General features: G+C 36.5%; 1 protein-coding gene and 1 long non-coding RNA gene across 2 annotated transcripts in view; one reads left to right on the top strand and one right to left on the bottom strand.

Moving 5' to 3' along the window:
* LOC139963738 (uncharacterized) overlaps positions 1–25,988 on the top strand; it is a 53,999-nt gene extending 28,011 nt beyond the window's left edge. Inside the window, exons 2-3 of the long non-coding RNA XR_011791746.1 lie at positions 25,417–25,587; positions 25,850–25,988. This is a non-coding gene — a long non-coding RNA (uncharacterized lncRNA). The remainder of the gene's footprint in view (positions 1–25,416; positions 25,588–25,849) is intronic.
* On the bottom strand, positions 19,294–27,027 carry LOC139963733 (surfeit locus protein 4-like). The gene is made up of 5 exons (XM_071964839.1): positions 26,794–27,027; positions 25,915–26,063; positions 25,441–25,555; positions 24,733–24,776; positions 19,294–23,779 (listed from the first exon to the last, which is right to left on the bottom strand). The coding sequence occupies exons 1-5, from the start codon at positions 26,845–26,847 to the stop codon at positions 23,323–23,325; spliced, it is 819 nt and encodes a 272-aa protein (XP_071820940.1). The 5' UTR covers positions 26,848–27,027; the 3' UTR covers positions 19,294–23,322.
* Between the last annotated feature and the right edge of the window lie 45 nt (positions 27,028–27,072).

Raw genomic sequence — 27,072 nt, 5'->3', positions numbered from 1 at the left:
TTGGGGGATCCGGCTAGGCTAGGCTAGGCTAGGCGGTTAGGCTCCAGATCTTGAAGTTTGAATATCAGTAACCATTTTTTGACTTTCTAGCATATTTTGAGGGTAATAGTGATGACCATGAAATTGTAACGTCACTGCATATAGTAAAACCATTGATCATAATAGCTTAGGTTTTGTTCTATTATATGTACACCGTCTTTACCTCGACCTGCACGTCAACTGAATTAACTCCAATCATTCAATTTACTCCAATTAATTCCAAAGAGAGAGAATTCACTCCATGACAGTGTCTACGATAATGAATTTTTACAGGTCTGAAAGTCACTCTAATACATGAGTAGCTTCACGCAACTACTAGCGGATCTAAAAGTAGAGGATATTCTTGCATTCTTTAGTCAATGGAATCGTTAAAAAAAACGTCAAAATTGTTAAGCTCTTCATCGTCGTCGTCATCATCGTCGTCGTCGTCAACGTCATCGTCGTCGTCATCATCATCATCATCATCATCATCATCATCATCATCATCATCATCATCATCATCATCATCATCATCATCATCATCATCATCATCATCATCATCATCATCATCATCATCATCGTCATCGTCATCATCATCATCATCATCATCATCATCGTCATCATCATTATTATTATTATTATTAGGTGATCATTTATACAATGCTGCAACAAAATCAACATCTTTTCAGTTACCATTGTTCTTCAGGGAGTGTCCTGATGTTAAGCCCAGTTTTTTTCAGCGAATACTTCCTCTTCAAAACATGAATGCATGAATGAATGAATGAATGCATGCATGCATGCATGAATGAATGAGTGAATGAATTGAAAGAATGGAATGAACGAACGAACGAATGAATGTAGCTTTAATCTTTGACTGTAGTAATACAGTTAACCTTATTCTCACTCCAATGGTAGTATATATTTATCTGTCTGTATTGCCCCCACCCCCCCCCCCCACCCCCAAGGAGACCAACGGAATAGGGCACACTTGAAAAGAAAAACGCAAGTGCTTGGTGAAATTCACAAAGCAACTTCGAACGTTTACCCCAGAGATGTGACACGTGCGCAGTCTCCGGTTGTAACCGTGTCCATAACGTGTATCTCCATTAAGCGCTAATGATACGTCAAATGTATACCTGAACATCATGACGTTATGCTATTATTTTAATAAACACACGGGACGTTCAGTAACAGTTCGTTGAGTTGAGTTTACGATGGCGTCCGATACTTACATTCCATAACAGTTTAGGTCGCTACATTAACTGTATAAGTTTCATCTCAATAGCGAGTAGGCATATATATACAATTCGAAAAGTATGCAATTTTCCAATTTAGTTTCAAATATTCAACGACTGTAAACTATTGGAATTATTAGATCATAAACCTTCAGTGAAATGTTTTAATTTGACCAATTGTAGACATTATTTTATATGTATTAACATGCAAATGCTGCTATGATCACGTGGTCACAATTCTGTTTTAAAAGGATTTAGAACTGGAACATGAATGTGGTCAGTTTGGCGTGGTTTTTTTGTGTGCCTGCAACAAGAACTTTTCCTGTATGACATTTCCCTAATATTAATATAATAATTCGAAATAATTCAACCCATAATAACACTAAACCTCACTTTGACTCATTTTGAGGGTAACGGTATCCACCTGGAATATATACTCGGTGAATTTGAAAGTTCCTTCCCTTACGGAAATGATTCTCTATATGAAAGATCTAATTAATCTCTATAGTATACCCTCAAACTCAATAATTAAGCTAAATCACTTGAGAAATTGGGTAGCGCAAGTCTCAAGATGTCAGCTTATATAGTCTATTACGTGACGTCACAGCGCCACGAGGAAATGAAATGCTTGTTCTGTTCAAATCTTGGTGTTGAAAATAAACATTGCTGCATGTCACTGGCTGCAATGTAAGTACTAATTAATCATGTATATATATGTAACAAAGGCGACTTCTATGACACCAACAATATAAAATAAAACATTACAATATGATTACTCGTCAAATTTAAGGTAATTTATCTCTTAGCAGCAAATGAATAACTTGTTCTCTTCATATGAAGTTAGTGATTCAATTATAGTATAGCTGAAAATATTGTTTTTTTTTTCTACGTTGGTTGTAAAATGGATATTATCATTTCGAAAATTTGAAGGAAAGTATTAAAAGATGACTTGCTTTTAATCTATAATACTATAATATTATATAATATAATGTAATATATAAACGAACTAACCACAGAGAAAGTTTAATGAGACACAAACCAACCATCTTTAGCTAATATGACAGAGATATTTGTGAAGAACAGCTCCCCCAAAGAGCTAAGAAAAATCTTGGTCCATTTGTATCGAAGTTTAAAATTCATGTCTCGAAGCTGTTTTATTTGGGGTGTAAATTTGTGTCTGCATATATACCACTATAGCAGGGGTTCCCTAACTGGGGTGCATGAACCCCCAGGTGGTGCGTGAGTCCATCCTAGATGGTACGTGAGACATTTCTGAAAGTCAAAACTAGAGTACTTTTTGTTGAACTAAAATCTGATATATCATATAATTTAGTAATGTAAAGGGGGAAAAAGTTACGGAAACCCTGTACTATAGGATATAAAACCGTTGACTTTTCCCCTGTTTTTTCCGTTCATGTTTTCAAGGTGGAATGTTAACAGTGTTAACCCTGAAGCTAATACTATCATTACGTCATTTAACCAGCTTCAATAATTTAGGTTCATTCATGCAAAACCCATCTCCAATATAAAAAAAAACACATTATTGAAAATAAAAATTGTACAAAAAGGAAGAAATAAAACAAATAAATTGAAACACATGTAATATTTTGACCTGATGAAGACTTAAGTCTTCTGCGTAAAAGGTAAAATCAATAACTATTGCTTATTGGCTATTACGTTAACTTTGCGTAAATAATGACGTAAATACATTATATCAAAACATGAATATGCATAACTGTGACGTCATTGCCATGAAATCCCCGGCACTGCCTGTCTTTGCGAAATTAATCAAGAAAAGCTAACAATATTTAATCGATACATAAAAACCCGGCCTACATCATTCTCTTATCATGAATTTTAGTATTTATCCTGTATGTTTCTTTATTTGATCAATAATAATCGATTCCTATCACAGTGGTACCAGGTTGCGTTAATAAATTAACATTTCTCTCCGAAAGTCTTAGGTAAAATACAATTTTCTTTTCTTCTTGTGTTATGCTGAATATAGACTTCGTCAAATCCAATTGATCTCTCTTGCAATTACAAAATCTTCTTTTATCAGGAAGCTTAATTTAGAGTATAGACCCATTCTGGTTTGTCAAACAAAATCAATTCTTGTATGAAATGAAATATTGGATGATTTCTTTTTTAAGTTTTCCTTTCATTTTACTCGTGTAAGTGTCTTGTTTTCGACAAGAATTCCAAGGCATTGACGAAGAGATAGGCGATGGGAAAGTGTCAAGCTGTTGACGAGGAAGACTTAATGACTTGTTTAAGTAGCATCGATTCTCGTACTTGCGTTTCTTATACGAGGACAGAAAAAGGGGCACTTTAAAGGAATGTAGAAAAGGAGGTACTTCCTTATATCTTACGTAAACATTCATACATACACAGATACATACACGCATACATACATACATTCAAACATACACCCACACACCCACACTTACATGCATACACGCACACATACACCCATACATGTTTTCAACATTTAGAATGAAACTAAACGTTAGAGAGTGCATCGTTATGGGGCTGTGGAATATCTGAAGTATAGGGGGGAAATAAACGATAAAAGCTCTTTTAAGAAACGTGGTATATATATTGTGGTAGGCAATCAACTTCCCGACGTATTACGTCATATTTACGTCATTATTTCATGTAAGTTGAATTATGTAATATGAAACAAGAAACATATTCAGCGAATGAATGTCTTACTCGTAAATATTTCAATGGCTTATCACCTCAACAAGTGAAACCTGCATACAGCTTTAAACATTGACATTCGAGAAGGAAGCGAGAACAGGCATGACAACTTTACGATTTCTGTCAAAATCTTTCAAATCTTACAACGACTTTTCTCTCAATGACAAAAACAGTATTATGTATATCTGTTTTGGCATTTCTTATCTTTCCTTATAAGCAATTTAAGAAACCGGAAATTCATATACGAACAGTTGAAATGTGTTAGATATATACCTATATATTATATCTATGGATTAAAATTAAATCCATTTATTCATCAATATCTAAGCTAAACCATGACGGTTTTACCAACAAGACTAATATTAAGCATTAACAAAAAATTATACGTTTCTACAACTAATGACGACATGTTCTCTGCCCTCCCCCAATCCCCTCCCCCAATCCCCTCCTCCAATCCCCTCCCCTCCCGTTGTTCTCAGCCACATATGAAAGCTTTCACCTATACGCTTCGTGTCGGATAAGTAATTCGTTTTAATTAAACTGTTAAAGAATCTTCAGTATACCTTAGGCTTATAGATGAATACTGTGGTCATAATGACAGAATCTCTACAAAGCTAAAATTGACCTAAAACCATATTTTCTTCAAACTAAAATGTTGATTTCAATCTATCGTGTATAAGCAAATAATACAACGTTATTCCCAATCATGCATACTTCGATTCGTGTGGTTCTATACAGGTAGAAATCTATTCGCTCTGCCAAAGTTCGATATCATTCTATAGTTTTGATAGATCAGTAATACCAAAGGGAACTATAATGAGTGACTTTGAGTGAGATTAACTGAATTCTTTCAAACTAAAAAGTTGTGGTATCGAGCATGGTATTTTATTTTGTATAAATCATAGGATTACATTTGACACTTTCACTTAGTGATTCTCAGGTCATCATAACATGGCTGTAGTGTCCGTGGTAAATGTTTGCATTATAAGCTATACTGTGAATACAGCATCAAAGCAACATCACTTTTCAGACTATAAGAGGATGACGTCAGTTTCATGCTGACAAGACGAAAATAAGTAAACTTACATATGTTTAAGGCAAATAATCATTTACCGACACTGTGAGGTATGGCACATGTTAGGTACATGTGAGGTACACTCAGGAGGGGGGGGGGTAGGAAGCTTCCACAAAGTGGGGGGGTAACAACATCAGAGGGGCACTTTCTCATTCCACAACCACCACTCGTTATGCTATTAACAGATACACACCGGCAATATCACTTAAATATATATGATGTGTTAGTATGCTATCAATACTATTTATTGAGATTGTTTATTGTTAACCGTGCTACAAATAAAAAAGGGATGCCATTTTAAAAATAGCATGTACAGACTAAATAAATAATTAAAATAAAATATTTAAATGAGCGAAGGCTTAAGATATCAAAAAGACAGTTCTTCATCAAAGGGGCACATTTTATTTGCCAGTAGGGCACATTTGCTGTTTTGGAAAAAGTGAGGGGAGCACGTGCCCCCAGTGCCCCCGGCTCCTACCCCCTGGGTACACGTGAGGTACATGTGAGGTACATGTGAGGTACATGTGATGTACATGTGAACTCGGTACGGTAACCCACGATCACGCCTGTATCATTTGTATGTTTCTTTGGGAGGTATAGGGGTGAGCGATAACAAAATGATTTTAAAAATTCAAACTATGAGTCGAACTGATAATGAACGTTAGTGACAGGTTCCTCGCCATGTTTTTCTCAGAAGTGAAATTTCTTCTTTTTAAATCAATTATTTACAGACACTGACTTCTTCTTTTTATATAATCTAAGAGGTAAATTGATTACTGAAAATTGATTTATTTTTCTGAAGGACAAAAATATTTTTACAAGAAAAATGGTAATGACGAGATATGGTGACATGTGTGCGTGTGTGTCAGTGTGTCTGTGTGTACGGTATTTCATTGTTGTTGTTGATTTATGTTTGTTTCTGTCACTTTGTAGATTTTTTTTCTTAAATCCTAAAAAATTAACGCATCAATCGTCAAACTTTGAACAACGTTCAGTTACGAGATGACACATAGTAGAAGAAAAGCTCCCCTCTTTCCTTGCGACAAAACCATACACTATTCATTAGTAAAGGCATGTATGTGGTTTAATTGATACATATAGTTACCGTAAGTTTCATTTCGCCATATTGCTATAAATTTGAGCGTTCTAATGACTAAACCATCTCCTTCATTGATAGCAGGATTTCTTCTATACCTTAAGTGTCAACATTAGAAAGAAGTTATTCCATACCTTCGCAATCCTTTGTGTTCCTATATATAAACCCACCAGCATAGAATTTTAAATTTGATATATACCTAAATGCGTCGATTTTTTTGTGTCATATATGGGCGTCATTTTGGTTACTTCTTTTGTAGTATAAATTATAACGAAACGAATCTATCGACAGATTTGATGAATTTCTTTCTTCTCTTCTACTTTTTATTTATTTTTTTAAACAATTTTTTTTTCTCAGTAAGAAAATCACTCGCTATTCGTCAAACAAATGCTTGCAAGCTGGTGAACATGACTTCATAAAAGAAATTCGTGTTTTTTTTTTATCCACATCAATCTAAAAATCACAGCTGTCTTAGTTTTGCTTTTGTCTGTGTAACACTGGTGAGGCTATAGTATTCATTCATTCATAATAGAAAGAATAATATACATACGTTATCAAGAAAGAAAGGGAAAAGATTTTTAGACAATTGAAAAAGCCAAAAGATATTTTACAACTCGTGTTTAACATGGACAATACAAAAGAGCTATTTGGGGGTGAAAAGAAAAAGGCAAATTCTGTTGTGTTCTCCTCCTATTCTTTACTTTTTATTGCATTCGATTACCAAAATAGGAGCTGAATTATCAAGTAAACAAAGATTATTTTCTAGTCAAAAGGGTTTGAACCACAGTAGAACAAGACCGCACGCTATAGACGCTAATTGTTTCGCGGGCACCCTGGCAGCGGTACGCGAGCCCACCTTTGTGTTCTCATCTCAAGGTCCAACGCGTTTACAACAAAACACTTTAAGCCAGATGGGTTTTCACCCTTTTTCGATAAAAGTTACTCTTTTCTCTCTGTCTCTCTATATATAGATATATTTATGTGTGCAATTTGTGATGAAAATATTTCTTACGAGAATATAAAGTGGAGTATATAGTGTATCAAAATAAAGATGGCATAGAGCCTATAATAGAGGTTAATAAGGAACAATTTGGTAATCATATACAGTTAATATATTGCTGTGTGCGTGTGCGTATGTGTGCGTGTTTTACCTCTGGAAACGACAAAATGATGCAGTCATGTTAATTAAAAAATATTGTCTTCGAAAGATTAAGTTAAGTATACATAGGATTATATCGCTTAATTGATTGGCATCCGCTATAACGGTCAAGACCCTACAAACCATTCGACACATTTACAGAAGGAGGGGTGTGGAGGGGTGCGGGGGGGGGGTGGGGGAATGATGGTTATTCAGTATCTACCCTTCGAAATCAACAAATATTTGTATTTTGTCCCGTGTCTGTTACCGTATCTTTCTATCGTCGTAGACCAACTGCCCTCCAGGCAAAATATAATTTTTTGAAAATTGAAATTCAGTAAAAAATTTGAATGATGACATAAGTGGTCATATAAGACATTAAATATACAAAAAATATTCACGGGTAGAGTGGACCTATATCACATATGCGCGACTCACATTATATTCGTAAGCAAGATATTTGTTGTTCTAGTAGTAATGATACGGTCATCATATTTTATGAGAGACAGAGGCGGACTGTGATCCTATCGGCGGCGCTGGGAACTTGAAGCAAGCGGTGCAGTTTGGCGCATAGGTCTATAATTAATGTATGCCTAGCGTACATGTTTTCGAGACCAAGAGGAAACCGGTTCATTCGGCATATGATCCAGTAACAACGCGCCGGTTCTGAGCCGATTAACAGGTAAGGCGATCAGCTGCTGGTACAAGATATGGTCCACGTAACAAAATATTATATGTTAACACAGAGATGATTACTTTTTCGAGAAACAATTCCAAATTATTTTGTTATTTGTTACAAAAGTTAGGTCTTATTACTTTTTCTTTTGGTCGCCATCTATCCCGATGGTTGATCCAACTGTGAAAATATGTTAGTAGTTTAAGAGGTTTATTTTGAACTGAAATTTTCTTGGTCTCTTGGTAACAGTGAATATTTCACTCCACTAAAAATTAGCCGTCATCCTGACCCCTCATATCGTGACGTCTTTTTCTCGGGCATTAAGATGGCAGGGTAGGGTAGGGGGAAGGTACATGATAGGCCGTAGGGTATGGTACATGATAGGCCGTAGAGTAGGGTAAAGTAGGCTATACACGTACGGTCGATGAAGAATAGACACAATTTAAGTTTTGACCTATTTGGGCGATCAAGTCTTGGTTATCGGTACAAATTTAGATCGAAATAGCCCTAAAAATGACGAAGGAAAAAAAAACTATAAAAAAGGACAAAAATAAAGCATCATATGTAAAAAATGGTTGTTTTGCAAACTGAAAGTTGTTGATCGTTTTCGTTGGTGTGTGTCTAACGTATATATATATCCTTGAAACTTGTTAGAGAATACAGACACTACTCGGTGAAGAGGTGTCAGAGAAAGACGCACATCCTATAGGAGTTCAACAATACATCAAAGTTCATAAACCTATCAAAATAATTTACTGCTCGGTTTTATTGTTAGTTTTTCTTTCTTTTATTGCATTTTTGAAGTGGAAAAAAACACGCTATTGAGACGACAGGGAAACATCAAGTCATTGACGCAATCTCTTTGGGAAATAGAGATAGGTTAAATCAGTCAAGAGTAAGCAACATCTCTTTTGAGGGCGGGGGCAGCGGAGGCACGTGCCCTTCCGGTTTTGTCACAAATGTAAAAAGAGGCCCCTTTTCATTAATATGAAGTGGCCCTTATTTATTTTTGTAATTAAAGAATTTGTCCTTATGTTATTGTAGAGAACTACCTTTTGTGTGGAGAAATTAAATAAGAAATATTATTACAAAGTGCTCTTTGGTTTAAGAATTTAAAAAAAATTGGAAATAAAAGAGTGCCCTTTTGTTGAAGAATATGGAGAACTGTAAATAAACAGTACCCCTTTTTGTTGAGAAATTTAAATCAAACTGTAATTAAAATTGTCTTTTTGTAAAAAGAAAACACATTCAACTTCTGGCATTTGTGATATGCACAGAAGACCCCCATTTGTTCGACCAGTTTTGAGGTGAATTTGTGATTTAACCCCTGAAATCAAATCAAATCAAATCAAAATCACATATCCCACTCCCCTCGAAGTTTGTGCTCCCACAGATTAAACCCTCTTCCTCTGCACTAGGTGATTATTGAGTCTCCAAATATAGCCACCCCCACCTCCTGTGCTCAGTAATTTAAACATAGACTCCCCTCTCCACGCCCTCCCTTCTCTCCCTTCTCAACCACTTCAGCTCCCTTCCATCCTTACCCCCCCCCCCCCCCCACCCTGCCCATTAGGCCTCCCTTCCTGTCCTGTAGAGGACACCATCAAGAAAACAAAAAGCAAATACTCATGGCCGACGAGTTGAGCGTATACCTGTAAATACAAGGTATTTTAGAAATGCGTATTGATTAAACAATCTTTAACTTCAAAGATGTTAGCTAAATGTTACAATAATGACTCGCCTCAATATAATATTACTCCACATGTTTACACGCGATACAAGGGGAAACGTTTACATTTCTACCAATGTACCTCTCATGCAGGGGTAGGAGCCGGGGGGGGGTGGGGGAACGTGCCCCCACTTTTTTCCAAAATAGCAAATGTGTTCTACTGGCAAATAAAATGTTCCCCTTTGATGAAGAACTGTCTTTTGGATATCTTAAGCTTTTGTTAATTTAATATTTAATTTTAATGATTTATTTTTAGTCTGTACATGCTATCTTTTCAATGGCATCCCATATCTTCTTGTAGCACGGTTAACAACAAACAATCTCAATAAATAGTATTGATAGCATACTAACACATCATATATATTTAAGTGATATTGCCGGGTGTATCGGTTTATAGCATAACGAGTGGTGGTTTTGTGCCCCCACTTTTTGGAAGCTTCCTACCCCCTGCTCTCATGTAAGTCTATATGAAGTTCTTGTGTGGTAACAGTCTTTATATATTAAGGATACAAACAGAGTGAGGACTTTTCCCAACATTATTCTGCCTTGACAGCTAACATTTATTTTACATATATTAACTAAGGTAAAAACCGTCACCAGTGACGTAGCAACAGGGGGTGTGGGGGTGGGGGATGTGGGGCTATCTCACCTCCAATAATTGGCTTGAATCTTCAATGGTTGATAAAACGGTGGTCAAAAACATGACAGTTGGAAAACTTTATCTATGCAACGTGTCTTAAAAATAATTTAAGCTGATCCCACTCTTGACAGGATAAAAGTGATTTCTGAGTCAATAATATTAGGCTATTTATAATCATTCTAAATTTATTAGGCTTACATTAATGCAAGATTTGACAAAATTCGCACTTACAATTAACCGAAATCTTGTTTCTTAAACTCATAATAAAGTTGGGAAAATGTTACAAACTAATTTTAAAAATTCTCTAAATACTGCCAATTGATTTAGCATTTTACTAAGTACCCGGGTTAGCATATTTAAGGTACAAAAAATTGACAACCCACTTGTGTTATGCTTCTCCAAATTTCGAACTTGCGAAGAACTTGCGGTACAGCACCCCTCTTGACGAGTCCACCAGTTGGAAAATTATGATTCTACACCCCCCCCCCCTTCCCAACCCAATCAGCCGTTACCCAAAGCTTCAGTCTAAACTATCTTCTCTGCGTGATAACAATAAGAACAATTACAAAATTCAAGAACACCTTGTTTTAGAATTCTTCGTTTTAAAGACTCATTTGTTCACACGGTTGTTTTTCTCTATCCAATATCAAGTCTTATATATTGCCAATCTATGAACCTTAGCCCGTAACACGATTATTACTTATGTTTATGTTGTTCATTTTATGAGCAAATCTACTTTCTTAAGTTTTTATGACCGATTTTCTGTTTATAAATTTATTTGAAATTTGATATTGGAAATAACTTACAACTGCGACAAAATGTAACTTTCCATTTTAGAGGGCGCTATGCAAACATACCCATCAGATACCAGTATATAGTTGCAAACCGTACTCTGGGCAGCGTCGATATCAATTCGGGCCAAATGGAAAAATATCGGAAAGCAACAGAACGACAACTTTTCCGATATGTTATTAAACATGGTTAGGGTTTCTGTTTTTGGTTTTGATGTTAATTTGCTCAAATGGAAGGGTACACGTGGCGCGACGTTTTGGGAAATTAAACACATTTTAGAACACTTGAGTTTTTCAAGGAGCAACGTATGAAATTCCTGTTTCTGCTGAGAAAATTAATGACTTGTTATCACACGTGGGAAGAAAACTTTGGGCTCTCGTTGCTAACAAACTATACATGAGTGTATAAATTTTAGGTGTCATGTATGGCCAACATGCCAGCTATATAGTGAATTATAGAGTATAGGATACCTGGTAGGAACCTCTAACAGGACTTCGAGACCAATGATTGCATTAACGATTTAGTGCGTAAGTCAATGGGGCATTTGTTTGGAGTATGCTATCATACAACGTTTACAACAGACCTGTGAAGTGGTTCTTAGGAAAGATATCTAAAACCGAACTTGCTGCAGCAGTTTGGATATGACTATACAAGGCCTATAAGTGACTTAAAATGTTGCGGTTTTCTTGCGTTGATATGAATTAACCTTTATTTGACTAGAAAGAACTTTGAGCCAATTGCAATAAATTTTGACCGTTTCGGTAATAGGCGGTAGCGTATGTATTCCTTCGAGAGGCGAGGAATGGAGGGACTCTTGTCGGGGGGGGGGGGTTAGGGAGGGGGGGGGATGTGGAGGGTGGAAGGTTTGATTCACATAGTTTCGACATCACACTCACGTAAGTCTATATGTTAATGTGTCAACTATTAATGGTGGTAGGGGTTGGTTCGGAGTTTACATTTATCGGACACAAATGTTTACAAAGGTTAATTGTGAGACCAAGAGAAACAATGATTACACAAATCATCGTTTTGGATTTACACGCAAATAATTACACTTTTGTTCTTTTAACATTGAGTCCTGATATAAGTCTTCTACACTTTTCCGTCGCCGACAAAAATATTCAAATTTTCTTCGCTTGCTAGGCTCATTTTCAACTTCCCGAGAAGTTACATCTTCTATACGTCCGTGTTACATTCTATTCGTTCGGCAAATGATATTAGTAAAAGAATAAGCTAAATACATCATCACTGAACATTATACGAACAGGACCATAACTACAGTGCATGCGTAATATAATGTATTAAGACGTTTTAACGATGCACCTTCGTAAAGGATGACTTACGTAAATATTCAACCTTCAAGGTTCCCATATTTATTTACCTCTAATATTATGTCCCATTTTTTCATACCTCTATGAACCCATCTCTCTCCCCCTCCACCTGTTCTCTGAGCCTTATATATCTGACAGGCTAGTGCATCTGCGAAATTCTTTCTTTCTTTCTTTCTTTTTTCGTTTGTTCTTTTCTCCTTTCTCTTTCTCTTTTTGCAAATATCTATTTGCTTTTGTCAAAACACACGCTACAAGCCACGGTATGTTATCGATTGTTCATTTTGGTGCACCTTTCTTCGCTAGCATAATCACACCTTTCCTATTGTTCTAACGTCGCTGAAGGGTTTCGTCTTTTGATAATACCTCTGTCGACTTTTGCCTTTCCGCGCTATCAAATTTGTTAACCAATTTCATGTTTGTTCTTTCATACAATACGGATAATAATAGTTAAACTTGGCACATGTCACCATCATCATCATCATTAACAAAAAAGAAAAAAGGAAAAAAAAGAGGGTTAAAGACTAATATTTCCAACGGTTCGCGTGCCCATCAAGTAAAAGTCGATACCTCTCTTTACACAAAGCCTAGTGTTAATAAAAAGATATATTATGAATGGTAGGCACGTGTGGCTTTAAAGATGATCATCTCAAAGACTTTTGCAAAAAAAAGGTGGAATCCCACATTGCGGAATTATTCAATAAGATGTAATGCTAGTAAAGAAAATGGATATTTGCTTTTCTTTATCCTTGGTATATTTAAAAGAAAAAAGATAAAAGAAAGCCCTGCCGTTCGTTATATTGAGGACCGCGGGTGAACCATAATTCTGTTGAAACTATATTAAGAATGTGCCTATAGCTATATATGTTAAGTAATAGAACGGATTTTTTTTTGTTGGTTCTTGCTTGCGGGATCAAGTGACTTCTTATGTATATAAACCTTTTTAATAGCTTCGCATGATTTAACTTCTGGAAGGGCCACGTCGATCTAACCCCGCCGCCACCCCCGCTTCACACACCTCTTTTTTTTACAGTCGATATATGTGGTCATCGGCTTATGTTATATGTATGATACTGCCATTGTCTATGCCCTGCCCGATCTCCTTTCTCACAAACTCACCCAAACTTTCAACCCCGAGAAACATAACCTCGCAAACGTATACTACATAGAGCTGTCACTGTCTTAGATTATGCAATGTGCCGTGAGGGTGGGGGGGGGGGGGTTATGTCCGAGGGTGACTAATCTGTTATACGATTTTTTGTTTTAGTCATCATATTGTATAGCCGGGATCATCCCGTACACTCTAAACAAAAGAAGACGTTTTCTTAGTTCATCTAACAACACTGCAGTGCGTCATTGCATTCCGTACCACAAATAAAGTATTACAATGATACCTGTTCGTCGCTACTTGGTGTTATATTCTTCTTTTCCAATCAAATAGATATTAGTCTGTTAGTCTGTGAGTCTGTTTGTCTGTTAGTCTGTTACAGTCTGTTAGTCTGTAAGTCTGTTAGTCTGTTTGTCTGTTAGTCTGTTTGTCTGTTAGTCTGTAAGTCTGTTAGTCTATAAGTCTGTTAGTCTGTTTGTCTGTTAGTCTGTTAGTCTGTAAGTTTGTTAGTCTGTTAGTCTGTCAGTCTGTCAGCCTGTAAGTCTGTTTGTCTGTTAGTCTGTTACTCTGTTAGTCTGTTAGTCTGTCAGTCTGTCAGTCTGTAAGTCTGTTTGTCTGTTAGTCTGTTACTCTGTTAGTCTGTTAGTCTGTTATTCTGTCAGTCTGTTACTCTGTTACTCTGTTAGTCTGTTTGTCTGTTAGTCTGTTAGTATGTTAGTCTGTTAGTCTGTTTGTCTGTTAGTCTGTTTGTCTGTTTGTCTGTTAGTCTGTTAGTCTGTTAGTCTGTCAGTCTGTCTGTCTGTTTGTCTGTTTGTCTGTAAGTCTGTTAGTCTGTTAGTCTGTTACTCTGTTAGTCTGTCAGTTTGTTAGTCTGTCAGTCTGTCAGTCTGTCAGTCTGTCAGTCTGTTTGTCTGTTTGTCTGTTAGTATGTTAGTCTGTTAGTCTGTTACAGTCTGTTAGTCTGTCAGTCAGTCTGTCGACACTAAAATTCTATTAAACCTATAATTCTGTTTTTCAATCCCATAGCAGTGCTCTTTGTAACGCTAGATTATTCAATTTTCAATTCAAAGTATGAATTTAAAAGTTAAAATCTTTGAAATTGTCCAATATACATTTTGACATGTGATTGATGGAGATTTTGAAAGCTGTCTGAGCGAGAAAAATGATAGTAAGGATAAAATCATTTATTACTTGCTCATTACCATTTCATTGAACAAACAAATCTTGGTGAGAGTCTTAGCTTGATCAATTGTTATTCTTAGTCGCAGTAACACTGAGTAAGCTTAGTAACATTGCCGACCAAAATGAAAGAAGTTACAAAAGATTATTCGATCTTAAAGTTTGGCATGCTTAATCTTTACAAGTTATTTTTAATGAACACTCCATGTATAACTGAACAGAAATGAAAAATCTGTCAAAGGTCAAATTTCTCTTGATTTCTCTTTGATGAAATTGTTTTTTTTTCGACGGTGATTTGGTTAATTAGCCTAATTAAGTTGTCATAGTAACAGTCCTTTAACCGTTCTGATCTTCCAACTAAGCCTGGCATATTGCAATTTTCGTTGAGTTGGATTTTGGACACAACGTTGAAATTATTGGGGATTTTTCACAGACGGCGAGGCCGGGAGACCCCTTCAACTAAGAAGCCCCCCCCCTCCCTCAGATCACGACAACTTATTCTTTCTTCATGTAAAATTGTGCCAACCCTAACTTAACCATCAACGTGTATATTACAAATGATTACACACACACACACACACACACATATATATATATATATATATATATATATATATATATATATATATATGTTCCAACTCAACTGGGGCATGGAATGTAGGCCGACTACAGCCTATATATACCTTCGCACTATATGTAATGTGTTCGTTGACCCTCGTGCTCCGTTCCGCTTTGCGCATATTTCTTTTCCTTCAATGTTGTTACCAGTTAATTGTTACGACAAGGTGATAACAGCATACAATAAACTGTTCTGGAAACATTTGTGTTTTTATTAATACATTGGATAGGTCTAGTGTAGGCATCGGGTGACCTTGTGGGCACGTGGAGTAGTAGCAACACGTCCAACCCGCGGCGCGGCCACGCGTACCTTTCACTTGGCACGCACAGATGCTCTTGCACTGTAACACCTTTTACAGTTACCAACTTCGGTACTGCGATTGTTTTCAAATTGCTTTATAAAGAATTGACAACTCTTTCTGGCTTTGCCGTTTGTTGTCACTTATTCATGACCTAGCACGAACCAAGAATGTTTACAAACAATATTTTCTTTCAAGCCCTATAGTAGTATAAGTATCGATTTCATATTTTTTTCTTTCTTGAACAGATACACTCTATAAGAAATATATTTTTGATGGACCCTGAAGCGACAGTTTTTTCCCTCTTTTTTTTTATTATGCCCCTCTTTATTTTTTTTTTATCTCAGTCTCTCTTAACACTTTGCCATTCAAAAAGATCATGTTTGCTTCACTTCATGAAGTAACTGCTGTGAAGTCTAAAGACCAGGTGCCTAGCCGATTTTCAATACATCAAATTAATATTTGGGATTGTTTGCATTTCTTGGGTCTGCTGGGACAGTGGCAATACCTTCTCCAACACCTCATAAAACAAGTATAATACTGTGCGTGACAATTAAATGTAATTCCGAAAATCGAAAAAAAAACTGCCTTTGTTCGCGTATAGTATTCATTTCGTCGAGTGACTTAAATTCATAGTTATACATATATAGCCTACTTTTTGCAAGACAATGAATAACTAGTGTACACTATCTAGATATGTACCAGGAGTATATGTAAACTTAATGAGGATCAGTATATAGATGGAATAAGGTTTACGGGCTATGATGGGCAACATGAAATCAATAACAGTATAATGTTAATTTTAAACATAAAAAAAAAAAATAAGAAATCGCGTGACAACCAAGTTTTAGCCCTTCTTGTAGAAGATGGCGTCATATGTATGTTCATTGATCGACTAACCTAAATTATTATTTACGACATTATAAAAATAACATATGGAGCACTAAACAACTTAAAAATCTATCATTGTTTGTTTTTCCTTAATTCTGCTTCATTTTAGTTCCTTTGTGTGTTCAAATTAACATGTTCTACTCAGAAAAGAGGGTTGGGAAGGTGGAGACATCACAAAGAGTAGGATATGTACTTGTAGCTCTCTTCAGCTATTGCGATGTCATCCGAGTCAGAAATCATACTACATGATCGTAAATTTTTAGTACATGATCGTGTATTTTTAGTACATGATCATAAGTTTTCAGTACATGATCGTATAAAATTAGATCATCATTAACATCATCATATGTTGTGGTCCTTTTCGCGTTCCATAGAAATCTCCAAGCTATTCCAATATAAGCTATTAAAAGTTTGTACCGTGAAATCACTGTCTGTCTTCATCCCACCACAACTCACCTCCCACACCCATTAAATCTTTCGTTCTTCTACAGAGTGAGTAGGTTACGTTAGTTGTAGGTTATAACATACAAACATCGTTGATATGATCATCGCGCATTAGTTCGAATGTGTTATCGATGGCGGAACTTTAACCCTTTTTTCTCTTTTTACAAAGTTTCCAACACCGTCTAATACCATATATATTGGACTGTAACGCCTACAACGAAATACAGCGATATAGAAAACAAAGTTAATCAAATTGAGGGCGTCCATCTTATTTTCAGCGCTGTAAGTAATCTTTGAGCGGTCACGCCAAGGAAGTACAAATCGATTGCTTACGTCACTAATTTCGTACGGATGTTTTTAACGCGTATCCAGTGTCGTCAAGATTCAGGCGGGCCCTGAGACAGTTCTATTTAACGGGACCCCTTTGTGCACTCTTAATATGTCCCATATACTTTCACGTCCACCTCCACATTTTCTCGGGTCACCTCAAATGGACTTCAGGTCCGCTGCTTTTTGGCCACCGTACCCCACCCTCGTCAGGCTTGCGCGTATCTTACATTCTGATTGGGTCCTTGAGTTGACAGGTACGATTACGAAAATGACAACTAGCTGTATTTAAAGGAAAATATATCCCAATCCATCCCCCATATATTCACCCTTCATTTCGAGCTCGTCAAGGTAGGGTTTCCACGGACAGCAGAACAGATGATCAAATGAGCTATAAAAACTATCTGCGACTTTCCAAGAATTAAAATTCGTAACACTGCCCCTAACCTACACTTCCTTATTCATCTGATAACTGTAAAATCAAGAAAAGTCCTATAAATGTTTGTAAACGTTTGATTTCAAGAGAAATAATTCCATGTTAACTGGAGAATTGTCGTAATTCGGTATTTACGTGTTACGGTTGAAAATCATTAGTCTCCTTAGCTTACTGAAAGGCTATTTTCAGTGATAGATCCTGCTAGGATCGAAACGTCAGGCCAACTTACTTTTACACGTTCTCTTACACGGGCTCTCTAGTGGATAAGCAGTTTGCTAACAGTTTTATTTTATTTTGTAATTGTAATCCATAAGGAAAAGCTGTTAATTTGTTATTTCCTTGTGTTACGTATATGATAAGGTAACGAAATTAACGAATTTCTGTGTCAGATCAGATTGAAAGTGCCTCTGACTAAGGTGCTTGGTACCAAAGAAGGGACTGGAGGGACGAAACACTACTGACATGTTCCTTCTTTTGAAGGACCAAGAAGGTTCGGAAGGGGACTAATTGTCTTTTGGCAGATAAATATATTTGAAACCAGGAACGAATATCTCTTACTCCTTAATCTTAGACACTCTTTGTGGAGTGGGTATTTCTAGTTGCCATGACGACCTGAGTATCGCGATTCTGGCTAGTAACCAACCTTGGCTACGTTCACTAAGATTAAGATGTGCCTATACTCTAAAGTATAGAGATTGACGTAGGCTATGACGAATGTCGAAATTGAGGGCGCCAAGCTGGTAACGATGTTTGCTCTTCCATAGCTTGTCAGCAATTTATCACAATTTCCATCATGTATAGAAAATCTTCATCAGGAGTTCTCAATTTTCTACGACAGTTAAATCGAGATACTGGTTGGAGTAAAGTGTAAGAGAATATCAATATCTCAAAATACCTAAATTGAGGAACGTGCATGGTAGGCATATAGGGTGCTAAAACCAAAGGCCTATGGTGGCCTGCATAACCAATCATGAGGGACAGATTGTGGGACAATTTCCATTGCAGACAAAATTTGGCATAAAGGAGGGATTGGGGCACTAGAGAGAGTATTAATGTTTAGAGACCGATTTATGTCACATTCCTCATTATACAGATATTGATTAGCTTAAAGTCCTCATATAAATTCTATGGAAAAGCAAATTGACAAAATTTCAGGAAGTCTCTTAAAGATCATCAGAATTGCCAACAAATATGTGCTAGGAATTCCAATTATGGTCACTCATGCTGGGAAGAGTGAAGCCATTTGCTGCCAACATTAAAGCACTTGATTTCACAGAGTCTTTTATTTGCCTAGCTGAACACTTCCAAATATCTGTGAACAATTTTGGGCAATCAAATATTCCAGGCAAAAACACTTGCAACCCCATTGAAGCATGCTAACCTTTGGGACTAATACTGATGACTTGACTATAATAACCTGATTTATATTCAATTTTACTTTTTTTGTAGAGATGGTGGAAGGGGGGGGGGGGGGAGGGTATGGAGTGGAAATGAAGGGGAGAAGGTGATCAACAAATCAAAGCGAAAAAAAAAGAAAGGAAATTTGATATCAACGGGGAAATAGTGTTGACATAGGACTAACTTTATTGATCAGTATTACCGACAACACGTGTAATCAATCACGTATTCGTTGTACAGGATACGATAAGTATTGACAACAACAAAAAAACATAAAATTGCCCAGAAAAAAGAAAAAACTGTTACCATTCCTCTTGATCTTATGGTTTTCCCCTACACTAATAGCACTTTTTAATACTTAATTATGGCAGCTTTAATTAACAATACTAATTGCCCCAAAGTACCACCCACCACTTCAGTTTTAACCTGCAGAAAGCAAACAGCAAGAAAAATGTGAGCGAGAGATTTCTACTCGAGGCAGGACAGCTACAAGGGCTAAGATCTGATCGTTAATTGTTGCTAAAAGGCCCGATGGAAAAATCTGATCTTAAATCGATTCTAACAGGCCTTTGCTATATTTTCAGTGTTCCCGCTGCCCTTAAATAGTGACTTCCAGGTACCATTATACATTTGAAGAAATTAACGACCAAATTCTTTCTTATGTCCAAAATGACCAAACTTACTTGGATGTTATAAACACTTAATGGCCCTTGGATTCCCTGAAAGATGATACTACAATGGTGCGATACAACCAGGCATTAACTTTGCTTTTAGTGCGTCAGATGTCATTGAGTTTATCAAAAGTGAAAAAAAGTATAAACAGCAACAGAGATTCGTAAACTCAAACAGACAGAAAGACAATATCGAAACAAGATGGATTCCGTTATTCAATGAATAAAATTACTTCTGTTCCATTAATGAGCATTTGCTAAGATTTTGGAAACTACAGCCTCACCAAAGATTTCTGTGGAGTACAATTACATTACCAAAAGTTTCAGATTTCATAGAAAATGTGGAAAAATGATAATTGAAACGCCATTTTCCAAATAGTTGAGATTTCAATTCATCGAGTGAAATATTGGAAATGAAATATTCATGTTTTGCAATGAACAAATGCATCCTACATGAAATACCTGAAATAATTGCATGAAAATCAACAATATGCTCAAAAAACAGAATTTGTTCTACCTGTCAACCAGTCACTCTGTGATTTCTGAATTTTTTATACAAAAGACATCAAAAATTGTGGAGAACTGGTTTTATTGGCATGCGTGTAAAAACCCTGATGTTAACAGTCAACAGTATTTCTCTCAAACATGCTAGGAAATGAAAAAATGGTCACTTTATGTTTAAGTTCCAAAAATTGTTGCGATTGGTGCCGTTAAGAGCAGTTTTCCGTCATCAGACTTTTGTAACTATCCCACCTAAAGCTACTCAATCTGAAGGGGTCAGATCCTCAATAAACATGCTTTTGATAACTTTTTAAAGTTAAAGCGAGGATGAGGGATGGGGGCATATAATGACCCTAAATGGACAGGAATAAGGTCTATCTAGTTGAGTATCAGTTGAGGGGTACTCTCAAGTGACAAATCACTGCTTTGGAGAGTGCAATCATCTGCAATATTTTTTTTTGAAATTCCCCAAAAAAGTACCCCAGCACAATGTAGACTGCATACGGTCCAGTGAATATCAGGTCAATAATCAGACAGAACAAGTAATAAACTTTTAGAAAGACGATATTTTGAAACAGACATTGAAATACACTGACAAACAGACAGACATTTCATATATGATTACCCAAGTGCTATAGTGCAAGAATGGCTTTTATAAGACGAAAGCGACTCAATTAACGAGCATTTTCAATAGATCAGTGAAGCATTACCAAACTAATGGAAAATAAAGAGGCTAGGATATACTGTGGAGACTTAACAAGGCAAAATTGATAGGAAAATTGCCAAATTTGGTCAAAATGTACACATGTTAAAGGTACGTCACCCAAAGATAAAGAGTCCGGACACGAAAAAGGAAACAATTTGGTCGGCTCTCGAACCCCGGTGCCCTTACATTAAGAGTGTAACAATGTGATCATAACAGTAATTACGTCACAAGATTATCACGAGTCCCTTTGAAAACGAAAAAAATATTACCCATGCTATTGGTTTAAGGTTAGTGAGCAACTATCTACAGTGTATCTGTGATCAATAAATACTCTACAGCTGTAGAAACTTTTCAAGTGTCACAGAGATGTCCTTGTCGTGTAAACCTGCAACAACTGTCATTGGATGTTTCTTGACTTTATAAAAAATTTCCGTTTCCTTGCAAAAGAAAAGTTTCTTTAAACATTTTTTTCGCATCGAAATTCTTCATTACCACAAGGATTTCTACAAATAAATTTGATGATCACAATTGTCAACAAACATTCAAACCAGGTTTTAGTGGTAACCTCCTGAACAATTTCAATTGCCACATATGAAGCAATATCTTGGTACACGTTGCCTGCGACAGATATCTGTCTCGTTCTGACGATATTTCTGATAAAGTAACAAACATATCATGGGCAAGAATGGTAAGAATAAATATGTACTGACTGCATCTATTTGTTTTTATCATCAACCTTGGATCTCACAATATTGATAACCAACGGTATGGAATATAACGCCAAGATCTCTCTTAGGTTTACATTTTTTTTTTTTTTGAATTTTTTTTCGTTAGAATTTGTTAGAACTAAGAATTGAGAACGAGATTACAATCATCTAGACATTGTCAAATGGAATGACAAAGGAAAACGGGAAATGTATAAGATCTGGAGGATGTGTTAAAAACTATCCCACCCCATGGCAACTGCATCCTATGATAATCAAGGAGGAACAGTCCATTGCAAAATGGCTGGAAAAAAACTAAACTAAACTGAAAAAAGACTAAAAGGAATTATTTTGAGGAAACAACTGGCCATTCTAAATAATCCGATGGATGACCTGTTCTAAGATTTTTCACAGTTACATCAAAGTAATGTAACATCCTTTGATAACTTGTAAAATATTTTTACACTTTATTATTAGGTGGTTTGGTTGATCTAAGTTAATGATCCCTGGGCTGGGATTATGGTATAAGGTTCATAAAGGTCGATACATTCATCAAACAGCTATATGCTTGTCCTCTGAATGTTCAAAGAGAGTTAAGTTTAGTCATCCCATATGACATTAAGCAGTCACACTCTCTGAAGAGACGACCACTAAATATCAAATTTCAAAATGTACCCAAACTGATTAACGAACCTTCATCTACTTTCTATCTATGTCCCATAGCATCTACTTTTGACAGGGCAAAACTCCTTCTGTTATACCAACTAAAGGAATTCAATACTACCTCCCACTCCAAGATCAAGTTTTACAGTTAACCAGTCCTTAAATAAACTGACCATACTCCTCTTTGGTTTATTATTAGTCCCTCCCCACACCTACGCCTTCTACAGGCAATGGCAATCAATTTAAGCTAACAGATGAAGTTTTAAATCGAGTAAATATAACCTCAAACAAGTCCCCATTTTTCCTTTATTTAAAGAGGTGGGTCATTAATGAACAGGCAATCCATATCATGAAGTTCAATGGCAATGGAATTATGACCTTCCCATCTTCAGGCCTGTTTAGCAAAATGTTGATCAACAAGGTTTTAGCTTAGCTTCCTTTGAATCTGTCTCCGATCATTTAGGAGAGATGAAGGTACAAAGAGATCTAATGTAAACATTCAATATCAGTACAACAGGTACTTATTTCAAGAAGGACAATGAGATCAACTCTTGTTAAATTGCCCAAAATCTTCCTCCTCACTTGAGAGGAAATTTAACCCGAGACTAATTTACTCCACATTCAGAAACTTTTGATTACAAATTCTTCTATTCCTATCCAAACTCATCAGTATCAGTGCATTATATTTACAGCAGTTGATCAAATGTTTTCAACCCATTCAAATCATCAACTTCGTGGGATTTATACCTCATATGCCAAAAATATCCTGAGCAGGAAGCCCTCTATTCTCTATCAACCAATTAAGTCCGTACACTTGGGACTTTCACTGGCCATTTTTTTTATCTCCTTAATACCTTCTAAACAGTTCAATAACTTTCAACAATATTAGACATAAACAAACAAGTAAATAGGTTCATTCTTTGGAAGATCGTAACCCCTATCGTTCCCTACCAGTCCTTTTTGTGTTCGTCCACACTGACCCCTCCCGGGCCCAACGCTACCACCAGGAGTAGACCCCCGACCACCGAGAAGGTCTGGAAAAAATCGTACTTAAGGAAATCTCTCATGGGGCGGTACTCTGGAATATTCCACCAGGCATTGAAGTAGAAATTGAGGACAGTTAGCCACAGGACGAGTACTAAGGCACACAATTTGGTCTTGAAGCCTATAGCCACTAATAGAATGAGCATGGAACCGACCACGTTCTGTATTATCTGTAAAGGAGAGAACTGAAAACGGAGCAGCGTCATGAACATCAGGACTAGCAGGAGACGGCCACTTAACTGCATGTATGTCTTGGGTTTGTTCTGGCCCATGGATGGCACACCAGCAAACAGAGTCTGCTTGCCCTCCGTGCGGGACTCTGCTAACAGCAGGATCACTCCTCCGCAGAGAGCAAGGTTCCTGAGAAATATAATTATAATTATAGGTTTACAGTCTTGTTCAGGGCCAAGGCCTTCTCACACGACTTTACAACTTAACCCTGGTCATTGGTAACTTGTCACACCTACACACGAAAGCGTGCACAATTCAATCAATCTCTCCTGGGGCACCACAGTGCACCACAACCACGTGTCCCCCGGGGGACTTCCCACTATAGGGTGCAGCCACAAACCGGCGCAAACAACTATATTTACAAGTTACCTCGCAAGTCCCCATTTATACACCTGGGTGAAGAGAGGCAATGGAGATAAAGTGCCTTGCCCAAGGGCACAACGTAATGATCTGGCCAGGGCTCGAACCTGTAATCCTTAGATCACAAGTCCACTGCCTTAACCACTTGACCACAACAAATAGAACGTTTAACAAAAGAAATTGTTGACAGTGATCGGTTCATTGCTTTGACGCTACTCTGTGAGAATTATGCACGGCCGGGGGACCTTCTCTTTGAAGGTAGAGTGTGTAGAACGAATCAAGCAAGAGTTCTGATCAAAAGTCACACTGATGTACTTGATGTGTACTTGATGTTATTTGCCCCTTCTGTAGGAATAATGGTCAATGCCATTTGTGTCATGTATATTTGATTATCATGAATGTTACTTTCTGAAGTTAGGTAGACTACTCAAACTCATAGAATGAGTGTCAATTTTACTTATCCCCTACTCCCCCTCCTACTAAATGTTTGAAATAAAGAGAAAAGAGATAAAAATAAAAATAAATACAAGAATAACTGAAAGTAGAAGTAGAGTGGCTTATAAGAGAACTTCAGATGATGTTGCTATATTGTTAAAATATGATAGTCCAAAACAATATTTCACTCTAGACAAGGCATAGCGAGAGTGCTTTTATTGTGAGGAGACAGGTAAATGAAAAAAAAGCAAAGTAAATTTGTTTAATACATCCTGCTTCATTCTTACCTCATCAAGAATTTCAAATCCCACAAGATGCTGTAGCCAATAGTCTGTAATGGAAAAAATAAATTAATAATCTAACCTAAGCTTATTCCAAGTAACCAGAATGGAGAATAAAATTTATCATAAATTTACTATATAATAACACAACAAATCCTTTAACAAAGCTATTATTATGTTACCACATTAGAGGTTAAGAATGTAAAAGCTTACAAGAAACAACAAGAAATGTTTCTCACTTCAATTTTGTTTTTAGAAAGTAAAACAGAATGGAGAATAAAATGTACAAAATAATAACATGACCAAACTTTGACACAGCTTTGATCTGTAATTACATCAGAGGTTTAAAACATCACAGCTTACAAGAAACAGAAACAAATGTTTCTCACTTCAGATTCTATTTTATAGAAAGGAAACAGTAAGTCCTTTATATCACAGGTTCAGATGCAGTGATTATTTGTGGAATATTATATACGCATTTAAAAAAAAGAGAAACAGTCAATGCAACATGCTGGTAAGTAAATGCAATTGTGAGATCATATGACTTGTATTCTGAGGTTCTGCTATTCAAATACTCTTGTTTTGAAGACCTTGCTATTCTTGCCAACTCCAACGTGACATTTCATGTGTCTCTCCTATTAATGACCAAGTTTCTGCATTTCTGTTTTGAAATGGACTTCTCTTTTGAAGATGAGGATACTTTGATCTACTAACCTGTAGGCCAATTATGAAGAAGAGAAGGGCACAGGCAATGGGGACTTGCTTTCGGCTCAGCACCATCACACATCCGACAAGTTGCCCTACAAGATTGATAAGGACGAACATTGAGCTGGAAGAAGAGGCACAAAAAGAGAGGAAAAAGTCAATTTAGCTTAGCATATCGTAACAGTTGAAGTAATTCCTTTATTACATATGATAAACGTAACATCATCAAATTGACCGGCAGTAACTTCCGCATTAACACTTATAAGGGAATTTACGTATAAGCTGTTCTATTTTCTTGTTAACTTTCCTCATAATTTCCAATTTACTCTCCCTCATTTGCATCAGTTAACTTGTAGTTCATATATATAGTTTGTATCTACACAAATAGAAACTTCAGTCCTCTTTCCTTTTATTAAAGCAATAAAATCTAAGCAAGGTTTTGATGTAACCTTTTCATCAAAGCAATATGTCAGCATCTTTTACCTTAGGAACCAACCGCAGCCCCAGGTCTGTTCGATGTAATCTGACTGTTCGGACCACTGGAACCACATTCTAATGCCATCTTCCAAGAATGTGCTGATCAGACAAAGCCGTGCAAGGTGAGGAAGGAATGTCTTACTTTTACGTAACACCTTGAGGAGAGAATATATCACAGACCAGTTAATATTTAACCATAATGAAAATTGGCAGAATATTTTAAGTCACTTTACATATATAGAAATGATCTTATCAACTAAAGTTTGGAATACCATATGACATGCTGAACAATTTTAACAAGGTTCAGATGGATATATCATAGTTGCATTGAGATATCTGATCATTTGTAATTATTTATGGCTTATTCAAAATGATGAAAGTTACACCCCATCATTAAATGCAGTCTTAAAGTAAAAAAAAAAAAAACGGTAAGTAGAATTTCAACAGGTAATGTTGTGTAATATATATATATACTGCTTTCATCATCCCGAATATGTGATAAACTAATTACTTTTCCAGCATACAGCATATTGCAAACTGGAGGTCATATGCATAAAGATTTCCAATTCAATACAAATCCACTTTAAAACAACTAGCCAATACGCCATAGGCCTAGCAGTGTTACTGTTAGGGCCTCACTGACATTATGGCATTACTACAGTAACTTATGATTGAATTACCCCCAAGAAACTATTTTAGTTCCCTATGCCCATCTGTTGACTACACAACTAAGGCATACTGAGTGCTTTTCTGAGACACCGTAGAATAATTGAACATGATCTGCACGAAAAAAAGGTTAGGCCACTGGTTTTCACACTGTAACCCTATACTGTGTTCGGACGAGATCGTCCATACAGATTAGTATACGTATCACAACAACCTCACCTGATCTGCGACGTCCTCAGCTTGACTAACAATCTCATTTTGAGCTGTTGCCATGTTTAATTTTTTTATAAATACTACCAGAGCTTTCCCCTCGAGCTCAGACTTTCCTGACGATATTAACTCCCCCTTCCTACGAAAAATAGACCTTTAGTAGGTGAGTTGGTGTGGGTTCACTTCCCTAGAAATCTGGGCGACGACTGACCATCTAACCGATGTGTACTTGGTTTTGATAATGTTAGGATAATCAGCCTACGTTAAAATGTCTATGCTGATTAGTTA

This window comes from Apostichopus japonicus, chromosome 22 (genome assembly GCF_037975245.1).
Source record: "Apostichopus japonicus isolate 1M-3 chromosome 22, ASM3797524v1, whole genome shotgun sequence".
In the NCBI taxonomy this organism is placed as follows: domain Eukaryota; kingdom Metazoa; phylum Echinodermata; class Holothuroidea; order Aspidochirotida; family Stichopodidae; genus Apostichopus; species Apostichopus japonicus.
Note: the sequence above shows the minus strand (reverse complement) of the source record. Positions and strands in the feature narration are given on the sequence as shown.

Bases quoted from the DNA above. Each gene is read 5' to 3' on its own strand.
- LOC139963733 (XM_071964839.1), bottom strand. From the start codon at position 26,847: ATGGCAACAGCTCAAAATGAGATTGTTAGTCAAGCTGAGGACGTCGCA. The intron at 26,064-26,793 runs GTGAGGTTGTTG...TCTCTCCTCAAG, and splicing joins CTGAGGACGTCGCAGATCAG to GTGTTACGTAAAAGTAAGAC. The intron at 23,780-24,732 runs GTAAGAATGAAG...TATATTTCTCAG, and splicing joins GATTTGAAATTCTTGATGAG to GAACCTTGCTCTCTGCGGAG.